This window comes from Puntigrus tetrazona, chromosome 9 (genome assembly GCF_018831695.1).
Source record: "Puntigrus tetrazona isolate hp1 chromosome 9, ASM1883169v1, whole genome shotgun sequence".
Classification (NCBI taxonomy): domain Eukaryota; kingdom Metazoa; phylum Chordata; class Actinopteri; order Cypriniformes; family Cyprinidae; genus Puntigrus; species Puntigrus tetrazona.
The window spans coordinates 18316605-18332826 of NC_056707.1; the positions used below are offsets into that span (position 1 = coordinate 18316605).

The 16222-nt window shown below is 37.6% G+C and overlaps 1 protein-coding gene across 1 annotated transcript in view; it reads right to left on the reverse strand.

Annotated features, from left to right (window-relative positions):
* sema5ba (sema domain, seven thrombospondin repeats (type 1 and type 1-like), transmembrane domain (TM) and short cytoplasmic domain, (semaphorin) 5Ba) overlaps window positions 1-16222 on the reverse strand; it is a 115032-nt gene that overhangs the window by 65369 nt on the left and 33441 nt on the right. Inside the window, 3 exon segments of the mRNA XM_043248996.1 lie at window positions 1294-1356; window positions 1359-1451; window positions 1454-1537. Of these exon segments, the coding sequence (XP_043104931.1) occupies window positions 1294-1356; window positions 1359-1451; window positions 1454-1478 (181 nt within the window). The 5' untranslated portion in view covers window positions 1479-1537.

The following is a 16222-nucleotide window of genomic DNA, read 5'->3' on the forward strand; positions in this document are numbered from 1 at the left end:
TTTCGGAAGCAATAAACGGAGCTGGCTGCAGGCGATGTCTATATGAGCCATGGCTGCCCTAACGTCCAAGTAGGTTTCATATATTATATAGAGCCCCCCAGACATCAATTCCTTTTGTTTCCCATGAGGCATTATTCAGCAATTTTTGTCATGTCCCTTAGAGAGTCAAAAAACATGCTGCCCATACTCCATGAGCAAGGCAATCGTCGACGGATCATATTCACTACAACATGCTCGGTCTAAATAAATATGTTCTTGGTATAGAAAACACCTCTGTTGCATGGGTATGAAGAAGATTTTCTGAACGATATCAAGGTATGGATGCACATTCTGTTTTCATTGTGTGCTAGGACACAGGAGGATAGGAATCTTAAAGAAATGAAATACGTTTATCTCTTGCTATCTTCAGCATGCTCTATCACTGTCTGAAATGTGTGGATAACCCAATGAATAGATAAACGAAACAAAACAATTTGATCTACATTCTGAGCCTGTGAAAGAACAGTGGAAAAACAACCAGGTGCCATATTCCCAAACGCTTTGAATTCCAGCAGTGGACCTGTGTATAATGGTAGAGAACATGCCTGGCCACATCTATTAACAAAAGACAGCAAACAGCAGTTTTTTATCAGCAATTAATGTATGAACATGCCCTGAAATATATGCAGGTTAACTTCTGTGCACTTTAAGCATGCTTTGTCAGTTTTCTATGATGCAGACTTAGCCAACAAAAATATTGCCTATATTTAGTCATGCAGCTAGCTGTAGTATGACAGCAATAGCTATTTTCAAAATAGTATAGTTTGACAAGACATTTTTCAGGTATTGCACTTTCTCGGGACTGGTTAAATAAGATTCAGGTAACACTTTATTTTAAGATCTCTTAACTAGTTGCTTATTACAGTAGCATGCATATTACTAGGATGTTATTCTACATGACCTTATTCCACATCCCTAGTCCTACCCAATTCCTAAACTTAATATTAGTAACATTACTTAACCTTTCTAACTTTTAATAAGTAGCAAATTAGGAGTTTATTGAGGCAAATGTTATAGTTAATGGTTTGTTAAAAGCAAAAATTGGACCTTAAAAGAAATAGTGGGATAGGAAAAATATTCTAAGATTAACAACTTCAACAACTTCAAAATTAGTTAATATTTTAATCTGGCAAGCTAGAATTTTGAAGTAGCTACCCCAACACATGTACTGTAAGAGATTCCTTGAGAGAAGAGAAACACTGCTGTAATATCCCAGGAGTGAGAGCATGTCCTGTGAGAGACATCAGCGCTAACCTTGAATAGAGATGACGGGGTGCTCTAGGCGGGTACACTCCGGCCTTGTGTGGGGTGCTGGGGTGGGGAGGGTTCTGTGGGGAGAGGGGGCCTCTGGGATAGTGTAGCAGGAAATGGAAGAGTGATGAAACAGAGAATAAGGCCGGGCACAGCCAGGAAGCCACGGCCCGTGGCAACACTGTCATGGTGACGGAGGCCGACCTCTCCTCTCCTCTAGCTGCCAAGATGGGCTTCTGGAATGCACCTGTTAAAAGGGAGAAAAAAAAATCCATAGTAAACATACTTGAATATATTTATTTTTTGCTGTTTCCATTGCTTGCAGCTCACACACATCTCTAATGTCATGGGAGTTAAACAGTTGGGCAATATTGTACTTCTTTATGATTACATCAATGTTTTTTTTTTTTACTTCAGAGGTGATTTGTCATTACGACAACAGTTTAAATGTGTTAACAGAAAGTACCAAGAGTAGATAAAAAGTAAAAGTAAAAATTTGTAAATAAAATACAACTGCAAATAAGGCAAAATAAAAAAAGATAAAAATAAAAAACTAAAAACTTTTCTCAGCAGAATTACACCACATGAACCTATGCTCCAGTTGCTAGCTAATAATATGAGTAATTTAGAGGTTGTGCTGTCCCTGGTTGTATGATAGCACCTGCAGCATTGCAAAATCCTTCTCAAGCATCCTAGCATTTTGTAAGTTGCTGAAGTGTGTTTTTAACAAGGTCCCTGATCTTTTTAGACTGGCCTGAACAATTTGTGCAGCACAGTTCAGCCATGAATGTTTTGTGATTCGGTCACAATGCAATGCACGCTTTGCAAGGAGATTGAATGATTGTGGAAACTATATTGAACCCCACAGAAAATGTTGCACTCGAAAAGTAGCAAGCTAGAACTTTCAGCCTCTGGATAACAATTAAAGTAATATAAAAAAACTATCCAAAATTCACATGCAATAATGTTGATGGTTGGTGCAGGGGAACTGGGGTAGGGAGCAGAAGTGGTGGGTGGTGTTGTTAAAAGTTTCTGGCAGTAAGTGGTGGCCCAGCTTGATCAGCATAAAACCCCTTAAGCGCCCAGGCACTTCCGTCTCCTTCATATGCGGAGGAGTTTTAATATCATGGCTGATCTTATTAGAGGTGAGGCATGACATCTCCATCTCTATTCAGAGCAGCTCCAGTGCAGTCATATTACAACACACAGCAGTTACCTCAATCACCGCACTCAGCTGCCTGTCAATCTCCTCAAACACCACGTCATATGCTAACATCGCAAATCATAATGTGTCAGACTTCAGCGACCAATGAACCTAGGAGACCAAGCTTTAATTAAACACCCACATAGCCCCAATCTGAAATCTAGTATCATTGAGGAATTCATTAGGAAAGGTGAATATAAAAGCATATGACAAAGCATAAAACATAGCGAAGCAAGAAAAGGGAAACTCCATTAAGGCTCTCCACAGTGGATCACCTGCATCGTGTATATGTCATGATTTAAACAAATCAAAATAAATACAAACCATACTTATTTATACATACAATTTACATAGATTTACTATTTTCATGTTGATTTAAAAAAAATGAATTCTTAATTTCACATCAACTTTTAAATGGCTGAAAAAATGCATTGTAAAAAAAGCATCTTGCAGTCTACCAGTAGGGGCTAACTGGACTAAACCAGCAAAACTTCGACCCTTTGGTTTGACCTACAGCAACTTTGTGGTAAACTGTTTAAGAAGCCATTTCAGAGAGATCAGCACACCAGTATTGCATGCTGTGGGCAAATGCTGTTAAAACTTCTGCACTACTGACATTAACGCTATTTCACTGTAGACATGATATATGGCATTTATAGCCAGAGAGAAATCGGCAGCACATCACCATCTTTCATGCAGGGCCAAAGTTAATCTTGTGGCACATAATATTATTTGACTATTTAAAAAACAAGTGTGGATTCATGCAATCCACTGAGATGCACCAGGGGCTAATTTACAGTTTCACCATTGGATGAGGCAATCAATAATAAATTATTAGCTTGGTTATGTTGCAAATTACCATGATGCCTTCTCAATTATCCCTCTCGCAACAGCGGGTAACTAATTAGGCAAATGAACATGGCAACTGGCTTGCTATACAGTCAACCATCTGCATGAGACAGGACTATTCACAACACATACATCTCTAGACTGAAAATGATCACAACAGAGAGAACGAAATTCTTGTTGACTTGTTATGTTGGTTAAAATCTCAGCAGAGCATAAGCAAGCGCAAAGGCAACTATCTGCAAACACTACTGAAACGCGCACACATTTTGCATCTTGTAGCACTTGGGTCAAGACTGCTCATTAGGGGTTATGTAATAAAGTACGGCTGGGTGGGTGTATTGGCGCATGTGTAAAAGAAGTGTTTTAGCCTAGTTAGTATGCAGGAGAAATGAGAAATGGGCCAGAACCTTTGATGGGAAAATGACTACTTGACCTTATGGTAATATTTCAAATGTGTATGTTCAGAAAGAGATAATGGGGTAGTATCATAATCATCCTTGATGAATTTACCTTAATGTTTTTTTATTAAGTAGATCAGTGGTTGATCAATGTGGGCAGATGTTGTATCTATGGAGCAGATGAATTATATATAATTTAATTAGGACAAAGATAATATTCCTTATAGTTTAAATACTATAATTATTAAATATAATAATAATTATAAATTAAAATAATGGTTCAAAACATTATATTCACCAGTTTTTATCAGCACTACTTTCCACACAATATTCGAAAAAAGAAAATTATTAAAAAATTTGAATAAAATTCAATTCAATTCAATCTTAAAAATATCTTAAAAATATATTGAAATTAACGTTCAAAAGGAGCAATGTAATGGGGAAATATAAATAATTATTGAAAAAGAAAAAACTTTGTAGTCAACTAAACAGTTTTTTAAGCTAATGTTGGTACAGTAGGGCAGATAAACTGTAAATAGACTAACTCTGAAATAATGAGAGATTAATAAATTAATCTAAACATAAAATTGCCATTTACTGGCATTTTTTACACAAAGTTTAGTCACAATTCACTTAATTTAATCTCAAAAACAGTTATGCATATTTGCATTACTCAGTGAAGCAGTAGGGAAGAAGAATGGATACTATCATTTATAAACGCCAGGAGGAGGAAAAACTAATAAAATACACATTTCCTTAGATTCCATTATCATGAACTAGAAAAAGTCCTTTCATTTCACTTAAGAACATTTTCATCTCCCATTATGCGAGAGCAACACCAATTTATGAAGAGACATCTATTCAGGGAGGTCATGTACACACTTCTGGCTTGGGATCTGAAATTTGTGGCTGGGGATGTGTGCTTTACTCAGCTGGTTGCTGAAGTGCCGCTGTGATGGGAAAGAGGTCAGTCTGAACCAGCTGCATTAAGCCCAAGAGACAAGGAAAAAACAACACATAAAAAGCAAATCTACACAAGAAAGCAAGCACATGTGAAGTTCAAAAGCAGTTGATAACAACTTGCATCCCAACAGTGAGTCAACAGCTGTGAGCTAATTAGTCCCAATGCCAAATAGCGAAGGCGTTAAGGATCTACACAGACGTGCCCGAGCACAAGCGCCACCTACACTAACAAATTAAGGCTCAAAACAGCTGGTGGCACTTCTAAACTGGCCTTAGAGAGTGGGCAGAGCTGGCAGCGCTTCTGAATGCGGTGTGCTCACCAAAGTAGCAGAAGAAAGATCAAGCCAAAGAAAGCACTCAAGACTCCTTCCCTTTGGGATGCTTGCAAAATGGCTCATTGCGCTTTATGGCCGTCTAGCTATTTTAGCGCGTGGGAAAATAAAATACCCATCTGGGACACTTCACTAGATTTCACAGGAGTAGTGGACAATCTAAGTGGATGGTCAATTATCTGCAGACCATGTGCACTTGGCTTAAGGAACTTCTCTTGATTAGACTAATGAATGCGCACGCAGTGTTTCTGTCAATAGCACCCGGATCAGCCAGGATAACATGTGCCCAGCAGGCTACCCTGCATATTTCCATGGAAACAGACCCGACTAATGAACATGTCGTTAACGCTGTTGGACAATTGCGAAAGACGGCGCAGGTTTGTTCGCCACCTTACAGGCAAGACAGGCCCCTTGAGAGACAAGAGAGCAGGTATAGCCAAAGAGCAAACAAGATCTCTTCTAATGAGCACCGCTTCTTCATTTAACACCTCATCAAATGACAGTGATGTCAGACGGGGCCATCAAGATCTGTCAGCGAGAGGGAATCGCGCTGAGCCTGGTGCCTGGATAGAGGCAGATTGTAAGACGTCAACAGCAGTTTCTCATGTGCCTCCTGGGCTGCCCATCTGACAGTAAGATGAACAACAGAACATAATCGGCTCTAAGCACACACAGAGCAGTTACGCTAAGCTGTTGCGCCAGACCAAGCCTATGAAAAAACACCATAAATTATTAAATCATCAATTTAAATATTATAAATGTGTTACCATTAAAAAGTTTGGGGTCAGTAAGATTTCTTAATGCATCCTTGCTGAATTCTTAATTATAATTATATAATAATTACGGTAGGTTGAAGGTAAGTAATTTCTAAAGTTACAAAACATATATGTAATTCTGTTTTGAACTTCCTAAAGTATGCTAAACTTTTTTTTTTCAGTTTTTTCAGTTTTCAAAAAATATTAAGCAGCAATTTAACATTGACAATATTAGAAATATTTTTGAGCACCAAATTAACATAAGAATTATTTCTGAAGGACCATGTGACACTGAAGACTGGAAGAAAGGCTGCAGTAAATGGAATAATATAAATCTGTATAAAGTACAGATTTTAATGCTTTACTGAAAATATATGCAGTTAAGTTTCTTTTTGAAAACATTTGAAAAATCTTACTGATCCCAAACAGTAATATAAGTATTTATGTACATTAAATGTAGTATATGATATAATTAAAAATATATTTTTAATTTATTTAAAATACTTCTGCTAATGAAGTAAAATTTTCTGGGCTGAAAGTACTTGCAAGAAGCTACAATTCAAATCAGTTGTCATTTCCTATTTGTTCTGAAATAATAATAGCAAAAAAGGATATTCCTCTGTAATTCTTTTTCATGGACGGGACTACAGATTGAAATACTAATGCTACTTGCATAACACAAAGCACGGTTTGTGGATTACTTGCATTTATTTCGTATTTGATGTAAAAACAAAAACAAAAAAAGAAACAACAAGATTGAATTAAATACTAAATGGCTGTTGCTGGTATTGTTGTGCTTCCTAAGAATAATTCCCTGCCATTTATGCCATTAACTTTCATGTGCACAGACAAATAATTGGGTGACATCAGTATATGGCAGAAAGAATGCAGAATGAACCTTAAAACAATACTTTAAATTATGTAAAATCACTGTGATGCAACAAGTCTCTAAGCAGAGCAATAAAAAGGACAAAGGCTAGTGCATTCCAGCATTCTCTTCTATTGGTCCCACATAAAGAAGAATAGTTTTATGAATTACTTTATTTCCACTCTTCTTCCTGTCAGCACAGAGCTCCTCCGTTTGCACCATCTTTTGGCTTGCGAGTGGGTCATAAGCTTGGTTAGCTGGGTCATATTCTTCTAAAAATGTATCCAATAAGTACATATCGATCTCTCCAAAAGTCAAACTTAAAAGGAGAGTCTTCCACATTACACGGGCTGTTGGGCTGCCAGCTGTGTTGATCTTTCTGGCTGTAAGTCATACGGCTTTGGCAGCAGCAAACCCTCAACCACCCCTGTGCTGAGACCTCTCCTCACAGCACGAGGCCTCCCATAGCCTAATCACACAACTTTCTGCACTTCCTAACCCGAAATTCAACAACAAAATTGTTTATCTTTTAAAAACCATGTGCTACTGCCTTCATTTAGTTGATCCAGAAAAATAAATAGTTTAAAAGTGAAACGTGCATGATGTCTGTTGATTGTGACATGCCACATTCAAGCCATTTTAAAATATTTACACATATATTGAATTTACAGTACATTAAGCGCATATGTATTCATTAATTGTATTGTTTCAAAGTAATTACAATGACATAAATTCTTATTCACTAGATATTATGTGTGACCATGGACCTTGGACCACTAGTCATAAGGGTATTTTTTTGTATTAATATTGATATATGGTTTTTATATGGAAAGGACAATATTTGACTGAGATAACTATTTAAAAATCTGGAATCTGAGGGTGCAAAAAAAATCTAAATATTGAAATAAATCGCTTAGACATATCACTAATCAAAAATTAAGATTTATATATATTTGCAGTAGAAAATTAGCAAAATATCTTCATGAACATTTCTTTACCTAATATCCTAATGATTTTTTTGCCATAAAAAGAAAAATCTATAATTTTGACCCATACTATCTATTGTTAATCACTGCTACAAAAAAGCGACTTAAGGCTGGTTTTGTGGTCCTGAGTCACATGTTAATCACATTTACTAATACAGTAAGCAGCAGCGATGTTTAGCAACCATAAACATCTCAAAAATTGCTCCAGTCCTGCTAGGTACTTTACGTAAATATTTACAACAGATGGGGTGGAAAAAAATAGAAATGTTAGCAGTAATTTAGGTGAAGCCGTGTCTCATGTCTACAGTAATTTCTGCTAGTCCAGGCAAAGTTGATTACCTCTTAGAATATTCTCCAGGTTTAGCATCTTGTGTGCACTCATAAGTCCTCATAAATACTAAATGTATGAGAAATCAGTAATTTAGGTGGCACATTATGCCGAGGTTGCCTTGTCATTAGCTCCAACAACGCAGGAATGCTGATGAGGGCCAGTAGAGCACACAAAGCTATTTAGGCACCCACCAGCTCAGATCCTGGGAGGTCTCGTTTGCAACGGAGGGTTAAGAAACACCTGTTTCTCAATTAGAATAAATATACAAAAGGAGATCTGCAAAGTAAATGGCACACCGTCATCTCATTGTCTCTAAATTAAATGGGTTTCTGGGAAGACAAATACAATTGTAAGTGTTTCACACTTGTCATTTTCTCTTTACATCATTTTTAAGGTCCAATTGAAGGGAAAGGGAAAACAAATGAAAAAAAAACATTCACAGTTTAAATGCCTAATGTGTTTGTGGAAGTGTTGAATAAAATCTCTTTTAGGCATTTAGTTTAGTCACTTTATTGTCTATAGTGGAAATTTGTCTTTGGCTTCACTACTCAAATACATTTAACATCATCACACGATTTACATAAAAAGACAACAAGTAACACAATCACCTCATTTCACACTCAGGACCCAGTATTTAATACATTTGATACACATTTTTCTTTGCTTGAGGTTGCCAAAACGTCTTTTTGTTCATAGAAGAAGAAATTTTGTATTCAAGGGATAAGAACAGTTTATAATAATAACATGTGCTTTTTGTTTGACAGATTTGTTTGATAGATTTCATTCAGTTGTCTTTGTGGTTTTCATACAATTGCACTAGCAATTTTAACTACTTAAACCAGTTTTTCTTTCAATTGGCAATGGTATTTTCACTATTGCTATTTTAACAGTCCGGGAAAACGGTCCGTGTGCCCGGGCACATAGTCAAAATGAGTTGTTCCTATTCTTTTAATAAGTTGTGTGTGTTTTTTGGGCGCAATGTGTAATAAACCAATCAGAATCTCATATCCCATTTCCAGTTGCGCTTGCACCGTAGAGATCACTATTTGTATGACGGAATTTATTGGCAGAAAAGCTGAATGCTTCTCAATTGAAGAAATTGATCTGCTTGTGCGCAAAGGCTAATTCTGATACACGCAATGACTGTCCATCATAACATCATGTATGTAGCCTACACAATAATATTCTTTTACAGTGTAATCCTTGAGTTTTTGATATTTGGCATGTGTGCTGCTGTGCGTCCCTGTGTGTGATAAGCAAAGTCAATGCATACTGTAGACCTGCCCAGAGGCGCATTTTCTACTAACACAATCTTTAAATAAAAAAAAAGACTAAACTTTAGACCAGGTTTGAGTTTTTCTAAGGGGCAATCTTTTTTCAGTTTCTCAAAATAGCAACATGCCACCAAAGCACCTGAACACACCTCTTTTTTAGACCAGCACACCCATGGGTGCACAAAAGGGTGCAATTGCATTTGCTAGTTAAAAGACGTGGCACTGGACATTTTTCTGTCATCCAGAAAATGTTCCCAATGTAAACAGGGCCTAAAAAGGCTAACCATCAGCTCAGCATCAAAAATTGCTGCTCAGTTCACCCCATGTCCCAGATCTAGGCTCAGGTCAGTCAGGGTTACATTGAGCATGTCTAATTCTTCAAAGCCGAAGTCACACCAAATCTCTTTAATGCCTGCTCCAGTATGCCCTACCAGAGCCATTAGAAGGACAAAGGGGGCCCTGAAGGCAGGGGAATAGAGGTCTACACGGTTAATGGAGGAATGACTGAATTCAGAACGAAATGGAAAAGAGTTTCATAAAGGACCCTTTTGGTACAAGGGTGAGGGGCGGGTCATGGCAATCACAGAGCGAAGTCGCTCGTCTCACGCATGAGCGTGCCCGGTAAATCGCCGGGAGGCCGTCCTCCTCGCTAGCCTTACGGACGGCAGAAAAAGGATAATCAGACTCGGTCGATAGGCCGATACTTGAGGCGTGTCCTGGAATGTATCTGATAACGTATCAAAGCTCCATTCATGGAAAAGGACACATCAGAAAGAGTTTTCATGGCTTCGGGGCAGGTTGGAATCTGTAACGATGCAATTTCACACTTATCTGGGATTCTCGCACAAAGAGCCGAGCTACTGTCGAGAGCGTAGGTAGGTGTTTGGAGAGAGTATCAGCTTTTTTGACCGAATCTCTGAGCTTCTATATGTGTAGGAGTAGTACTTCAGAAACAAAGCACTAAAGCTTGTTGGCCACATGTCAACGTGTGCACGGAAAAATTAGATTGCAACAAATACAGAATATGGGGTTCACAACTTTACGTGAGAGCTCCATCCAAGTTATAACAAGGGTTTTGACCATCCAGCTGAGTGGCTCTTTTAGTTGTTGTGGCTCCAGATACGAAGTCCCATACACACGCATATACACAATACACATCATTTGTCATAGCTGTGAGACAGTTCCATTTGGTGAGGGCCAATTGGGCTAGTGGTGTCTGGCAGAGTGAGAGTGTAATCTGCACAAGCTGAGGAGAGCAGTGAAGCGACGCTGGTCGTGATCAGCTCAGCCATTTCTCCCCTGAAGTGCCTCTTCAAAAGAGTCTGAAAAGAGCAAAACCTCAACAGTCCTCAGCGCACCAAAAACTCCATTAAAAGCACAGCTTGATTGCAAGTGCCAGCATTTAATTTTAAATCCCAGCGCCGACTGAATGCAAAAATGTGTTTACCAAGTTATTGTATCAGTTTGTGACAGACCAGATGGAGGAAAGACACAATAGACATTGATTTGCCAGGTTTTGTTAGTATGCTGCTTCATGGAAGGGTCATGGAGAAATGTTGATTAAGAAAAGAAGTACCTTACATTAAGTTCAGCAATTACGGGGCACTGATCACCTCTCAAGGGTGTAATCAGACCTGTTCGTGGGAGGTCTTCTGCATTTGAAGTGCGCAAGGTTATGAATGTGATTTAGCACAGTCTGTGGTGACAGTCTCTTTACCCTTCGGATGGAACGCAGGCCAGAAGATCATAGAACCCAATCTAACGCACAGCGTTCACCTCAATTTACAAAAGTAGCCAGTGCACGGCGGGACGTTCACTCACATAATCACACTGAGCTACAGGCTAAAAGTAATCTTTACTTTTAGAGGGAGGAAATTAGGACTTTTTTTCACTAAATAAGCTTCCAAAATAATTTTGATTGGTTAGTATGCTCTGTCTACATTACAGAGGGATATTATTTTGCTACCAGGTGCTACAAAACAAGTTGTAAAGTGACATGACACGTTAATATATTTGATAGCATTATTTTGGAGCAAAGACATTTTACACAACAGAAATAAATATAAGCAAAATGCCTTTGCTGATCCACATCGCTAGAAAAGGTTAGTTAGAAAAAAATTGTAACACACACACACAAAACATACATCATGAGAGTTAGTAATTTATAAGTGAAATATGTACAATACATATTCCACAAAAAAATACATGGTAACACTTTATTTTAGGGTCTCTTAACTAATTAATCCTTAATCCTACCCAATACCTAAACTTAATTGCCTTACTAACTATTGATTTATTGAGGAAAAGAAAATAGTTAATAGTGAATAAATGTTCTGTATTGTAAAGTGTTACCAAATACATAAACCAGGTATAGAACCTTTACATATCCCCTTACACAGTCCATCCTGGTATCTTTCGCTCTGGCTACCCACGCTGGAGATCCGTGTGGGTGGTCAAACCCAATCTGAGAAGGCGGCAAAAAGGCCATCCTCCAATCTGAACTTGTGTAAGCGTGTATCATGTCCTCACAGTCTAGCCACGTCCAGTCGTATCCAGTAACGCACCTTTCTCCAATTGCCCACGAGCCTGTAATACTGTATGTGTCTATCACAGATAGCCTGGGGTTACACATCAACTCAACTCTCTCTGCTCACTGACAGGATCAGATTGCATACGAAGCTCACGTCAACTCTTTGTAGTTCAAGGTATGTTATGTTAGATGGTGATTCATTGGTTCAGTATTCAATGGGTTGAAAGAGGTCTGGAATTGAATCAATGATATCAAAGCTTGAGCAATGTGATAGGTGAGAAGTCAAGTCAAGAAATCAGATCACTTCAGTTCTGCTGTATATTGTACATGTACAGCAATTTTTTTTTTAATAAAAATTTTTGTCTTGTTCTTCAGTAAAAACATCCACTGATTTATTCTTAAACATAAACCAACTTTCATAAACACAACTACAACTAAGAATTAGTTTGATCAAATATACACAAAAAATAATATTGTGTGTTTTTTTTAATTGAAAATAATTGTATTTTAATACATGCAAAAAAAAGTATATATATATTCTGTGATGGAAAAGCAGCCATTGCTTGAGTCGTCAGTGACACATGGTCCTTCATAAATCATTCTAATATTCTGATTTGGTGCTAAATAAATATATTATCAATGTAGAAAACTGTTTTTTACTTTTACAGTTGCAATTTTTCTTTTACAATATTACTGTACGTGTGCTGTAATTTAATCAAATAAATGAAGCTTTGGTGAGGCAAGCATATTCATATAGCACATTTCATACACAAAGGTAATTTGATATAATTTACATAAAAAAAGGATTAAAATAATTATAGATGCATATGGAACATGAGAACAATAAAAATGATTCAAAGGAGAAAAATGAATTAAAAACGTGGATACATAAATGAGTGATCCTGGTTCATGTGGTTTTACATATGAGAGTTTTTAATGAATTAAAATGAAAAACCTGACAAAAATAATGATAACGAAAACACTATCGGCTGTTGCAGGCACTATTAAGCTATTAGAGCTGAACAAACCGTGTTTGTGAGACAGGGAGTAGATAATATTTCCTTTTTTTGGCCTTTTGGACTCTCTTTTGGACAGACGACAAGATTTTGGGGAATAGGATCAGGAAACAACGTGAGCCAGCTCATGCGCTAACCACCCGGCTACAGCTCCAACAGCTATGACTTATACAACTATAATAAAAGAAATAAAATAATGAGGAAAAAAGGACAGAATCATTGATGCAAGGAAACATAGTTTTTTCTTACACGCACACAGAGACATTAACTCTCTGGGTGGGATGAGGGGGTGGCCTTTCCGTTCCACCACAAAAATTAGCCGTAAAATTGTGTGACTGTATTCCCCTGAGTGTGCTGGAAGTCTTTCAAAAAATAATTTACATAATGCATTAAACGCCTGCAGGAATCTAAAAGGATATTGCTGTAATTTCCACCTATTTTTAAAGGAACAGTTAACTCAAATGAAAATGTATTCAAAATTCATTTAAAAGTCATTTATTCACACTAATGACTTTTTTTATCAAAAGGTGAATTTTTGAAGCACATCCGGAGCAATATAATAAATGTGATTTAAGCGAATGACAAATCATATCATAAAAGTGGTCTGTAATAATCATGCATTATCTTTCAATGTATACTAAATTCATACAATAAACCTGAAAAACGTTTATGGTGCTTTTGCATTCTTTTTGAAACATGAAAACAGAATTTTAACTTTTGGGTGAATTGACCCTTTAAGAGCATAAAGTGAGTCGCAGTGTTGATGCTGCAAATGTGTTGTAAATCACAAAATAATAGTGCAGTTGTGATGACCTTAAGAGTCAAAGTTCAGAGGCCGGAGAAACATCTGCAGCTTTTTCTAGGGACAATGAAATGATGGACAGGGATGTGCGTCAGCATAAAAGCCTGGGCTGGGACTTCTGATGTGCTTGCACAAAAGTACCATCCTCCGCTCCACACCGGCGTATCTATTAATAAAGTGCAACTCCTTAGCAAAGTGACTCGGGTCAAGAGGTCAGAAACTGATGGCTGAGAGTAAGATGAGACCATCTCACAGCTCAGAGGACAAAACAGAGCTAAAAGATAAAAGAGACAAAAGCTTTTAGTGGTCTGTTATAAAACCTGATTAAAGAAGAATGTTTATTCTATTCTGCCGTTCTGTTGAAAGTGCCATAAATTTCACACAATCTCTCTGACCCTTTCATGCCTTTGGTTGTTGTAACTTGTTTAAAGTTCATTTAAAGTAGCAAAACCCATTACTACATGAGCCTGTTAGTGTAAAGTGGCATTCTGCGGGACCCGAACCAATTTCTACAGAATCAGCGTTGACAATTTACTCCATTTAACTGCTATCACAATAACAACACATTTAACTCATCAGAAACTAAACAAACACTGACAGCGACCCCGGACAATTTAATTGATCATTAAACTGATTGCAAGAGACTTTAAAAGAGATCTAGCCAACGGGGCATTGATACAATGTCCACTAGACCAGAGTACAGTCACGCACCAGGACACAACAGACCTCACAAGTATACATACTGTACTCAACAGTGCACATGCACACAAAGCGAAAAAAAAAAGCTATTAAAATAATTTCAAATAATTCAATGGAAAGGCAAAAGAAATGTAAAACATCAACCACAAGATACAAATAAACTGCTGTTTACAACACTGGAGGCTTCTTGTTGATCATATTAAGGTCGATAATCAACTCCACTGTCAAATTATGGTGATAAAGGTCACACTATTTGACTATTTATTTACAACCTATTATAAGCATTGCCTAAAACAGTTCACTCAAAATTGTAAATTCGGTCAACATTTACTCATATTTTGAAGAAAGTTGCTAATGAAATTTACATCCTAGTCCCAAAAAGACAGATGCAACCATGCTCTTTTGCCCCCATCAAGATCATTAACTAAGTTACCTGGCAAGATATGCTTAGTCAACCAGCTTCACCAAAAATGCTGGTTAAATTCAAGTTTAGCACCGAACTGGCTAAAACCAGCCTGGATCTTCATTTAAATGCAAGCAGACTCATTCTGTCTAAACGGCTATTTCAAAAAACAATCATGTACTCCTTGTTGAATGCAATCGCTTCCTTGTTTCTGTCAATGTTCTGCTTCAAGTAACACGCACACATGTCTCGTAACTTATCTGATTGTTTATAGCTAATTATCTGAGGGCGCTGAAGGTGAGAAGCAATAACGGATTTAGCGCCACCCTGACAGTCCAGGTTCTGTGTGTTATTAATAAGACACCACCACAGTCCTGATCCCATCAGCCGGAGGTGGGCTGGGGGCATTCGCATCCTCGGGGGAATTAGAACCCCTTCTGTCAGCCTGGGGTCACCAGAACGCAAAGGGCCAGACTGGATTCAATCAAGAACCCTGTCTAAATCACTCCAACACAAACAAACACACACACACATAAAACACCTTTCACTATCAATAAATCGTTGGCAGAAAACAAACAATACTAAGAAATATCTTGTAATGTGGAACCTAAGCCACCACAGTGCTCTTGTAATCAATCCTCTCCAGAATCTGGAAGTTGCAGCATTGATGTTTTTGGGATAAATAGCTTGAGGCACCAATAAATAAATCCTCAAAAAGCTCTCCATGCAGGTCATCTCCAGAGAGAGTAAACTATGGGCTAATAGACGTGACAAAGCAGTATGAAGTGATGCTTCAGTCTGGAGCTAATGGATGTGTCTTAGTCTGGCGTTTCAATCTTGGAGTAGGGTTTTATCACAGGTGGAGACTGACAATCACAACAATACAGGTACTTATACATCCTGTGCACGCTTCTGAGACATTATATAGCAGTACTTGAGTCTATATGTGTGCGAATGGGCGTCTCGCCACTGGCTCTAGTGCCTGGATGGGCTTTTACTGCCGGAAGGTTTCCTGAGAGTTGTCACTTTGAATGGAAAACCTGAAGAAACATACTGTCACATTCATCCACTAACTAAAACTCTAGAGTTTGATTAATGTTAGCATCTAATTTTAACAATCCAATCACAAGTGGTTAGTCATGACAAAATTATAACTGTCTACTTGTTTGCAGATTTCGCCCCAAATAAAAAAAATATATATAAACTTTTCCATCATCATATGGCTTACAACGGATATTTCAAGTATTAAAAACCACTGATGTCTGTACAATGTCTATGTACTGTTATTTCAAACATTCCACATACTTTTGCTGTTTACAGTGTATTCCTTTAAAGCTGTACCTACAAAGCTTAAAACCTTTGTTTTTGAACAATGGTTTCGTGTTACGTGACATTGGTGTTGTCTAAGATGCATCAGAAAACAATAGTGTTTACACAACAAATACAATGTAGCTATATGTAAGACCCAAGAGACCATGTGTTATTTTCTTGTTTTGTTGTGATTAACCACCTTATCGAGATT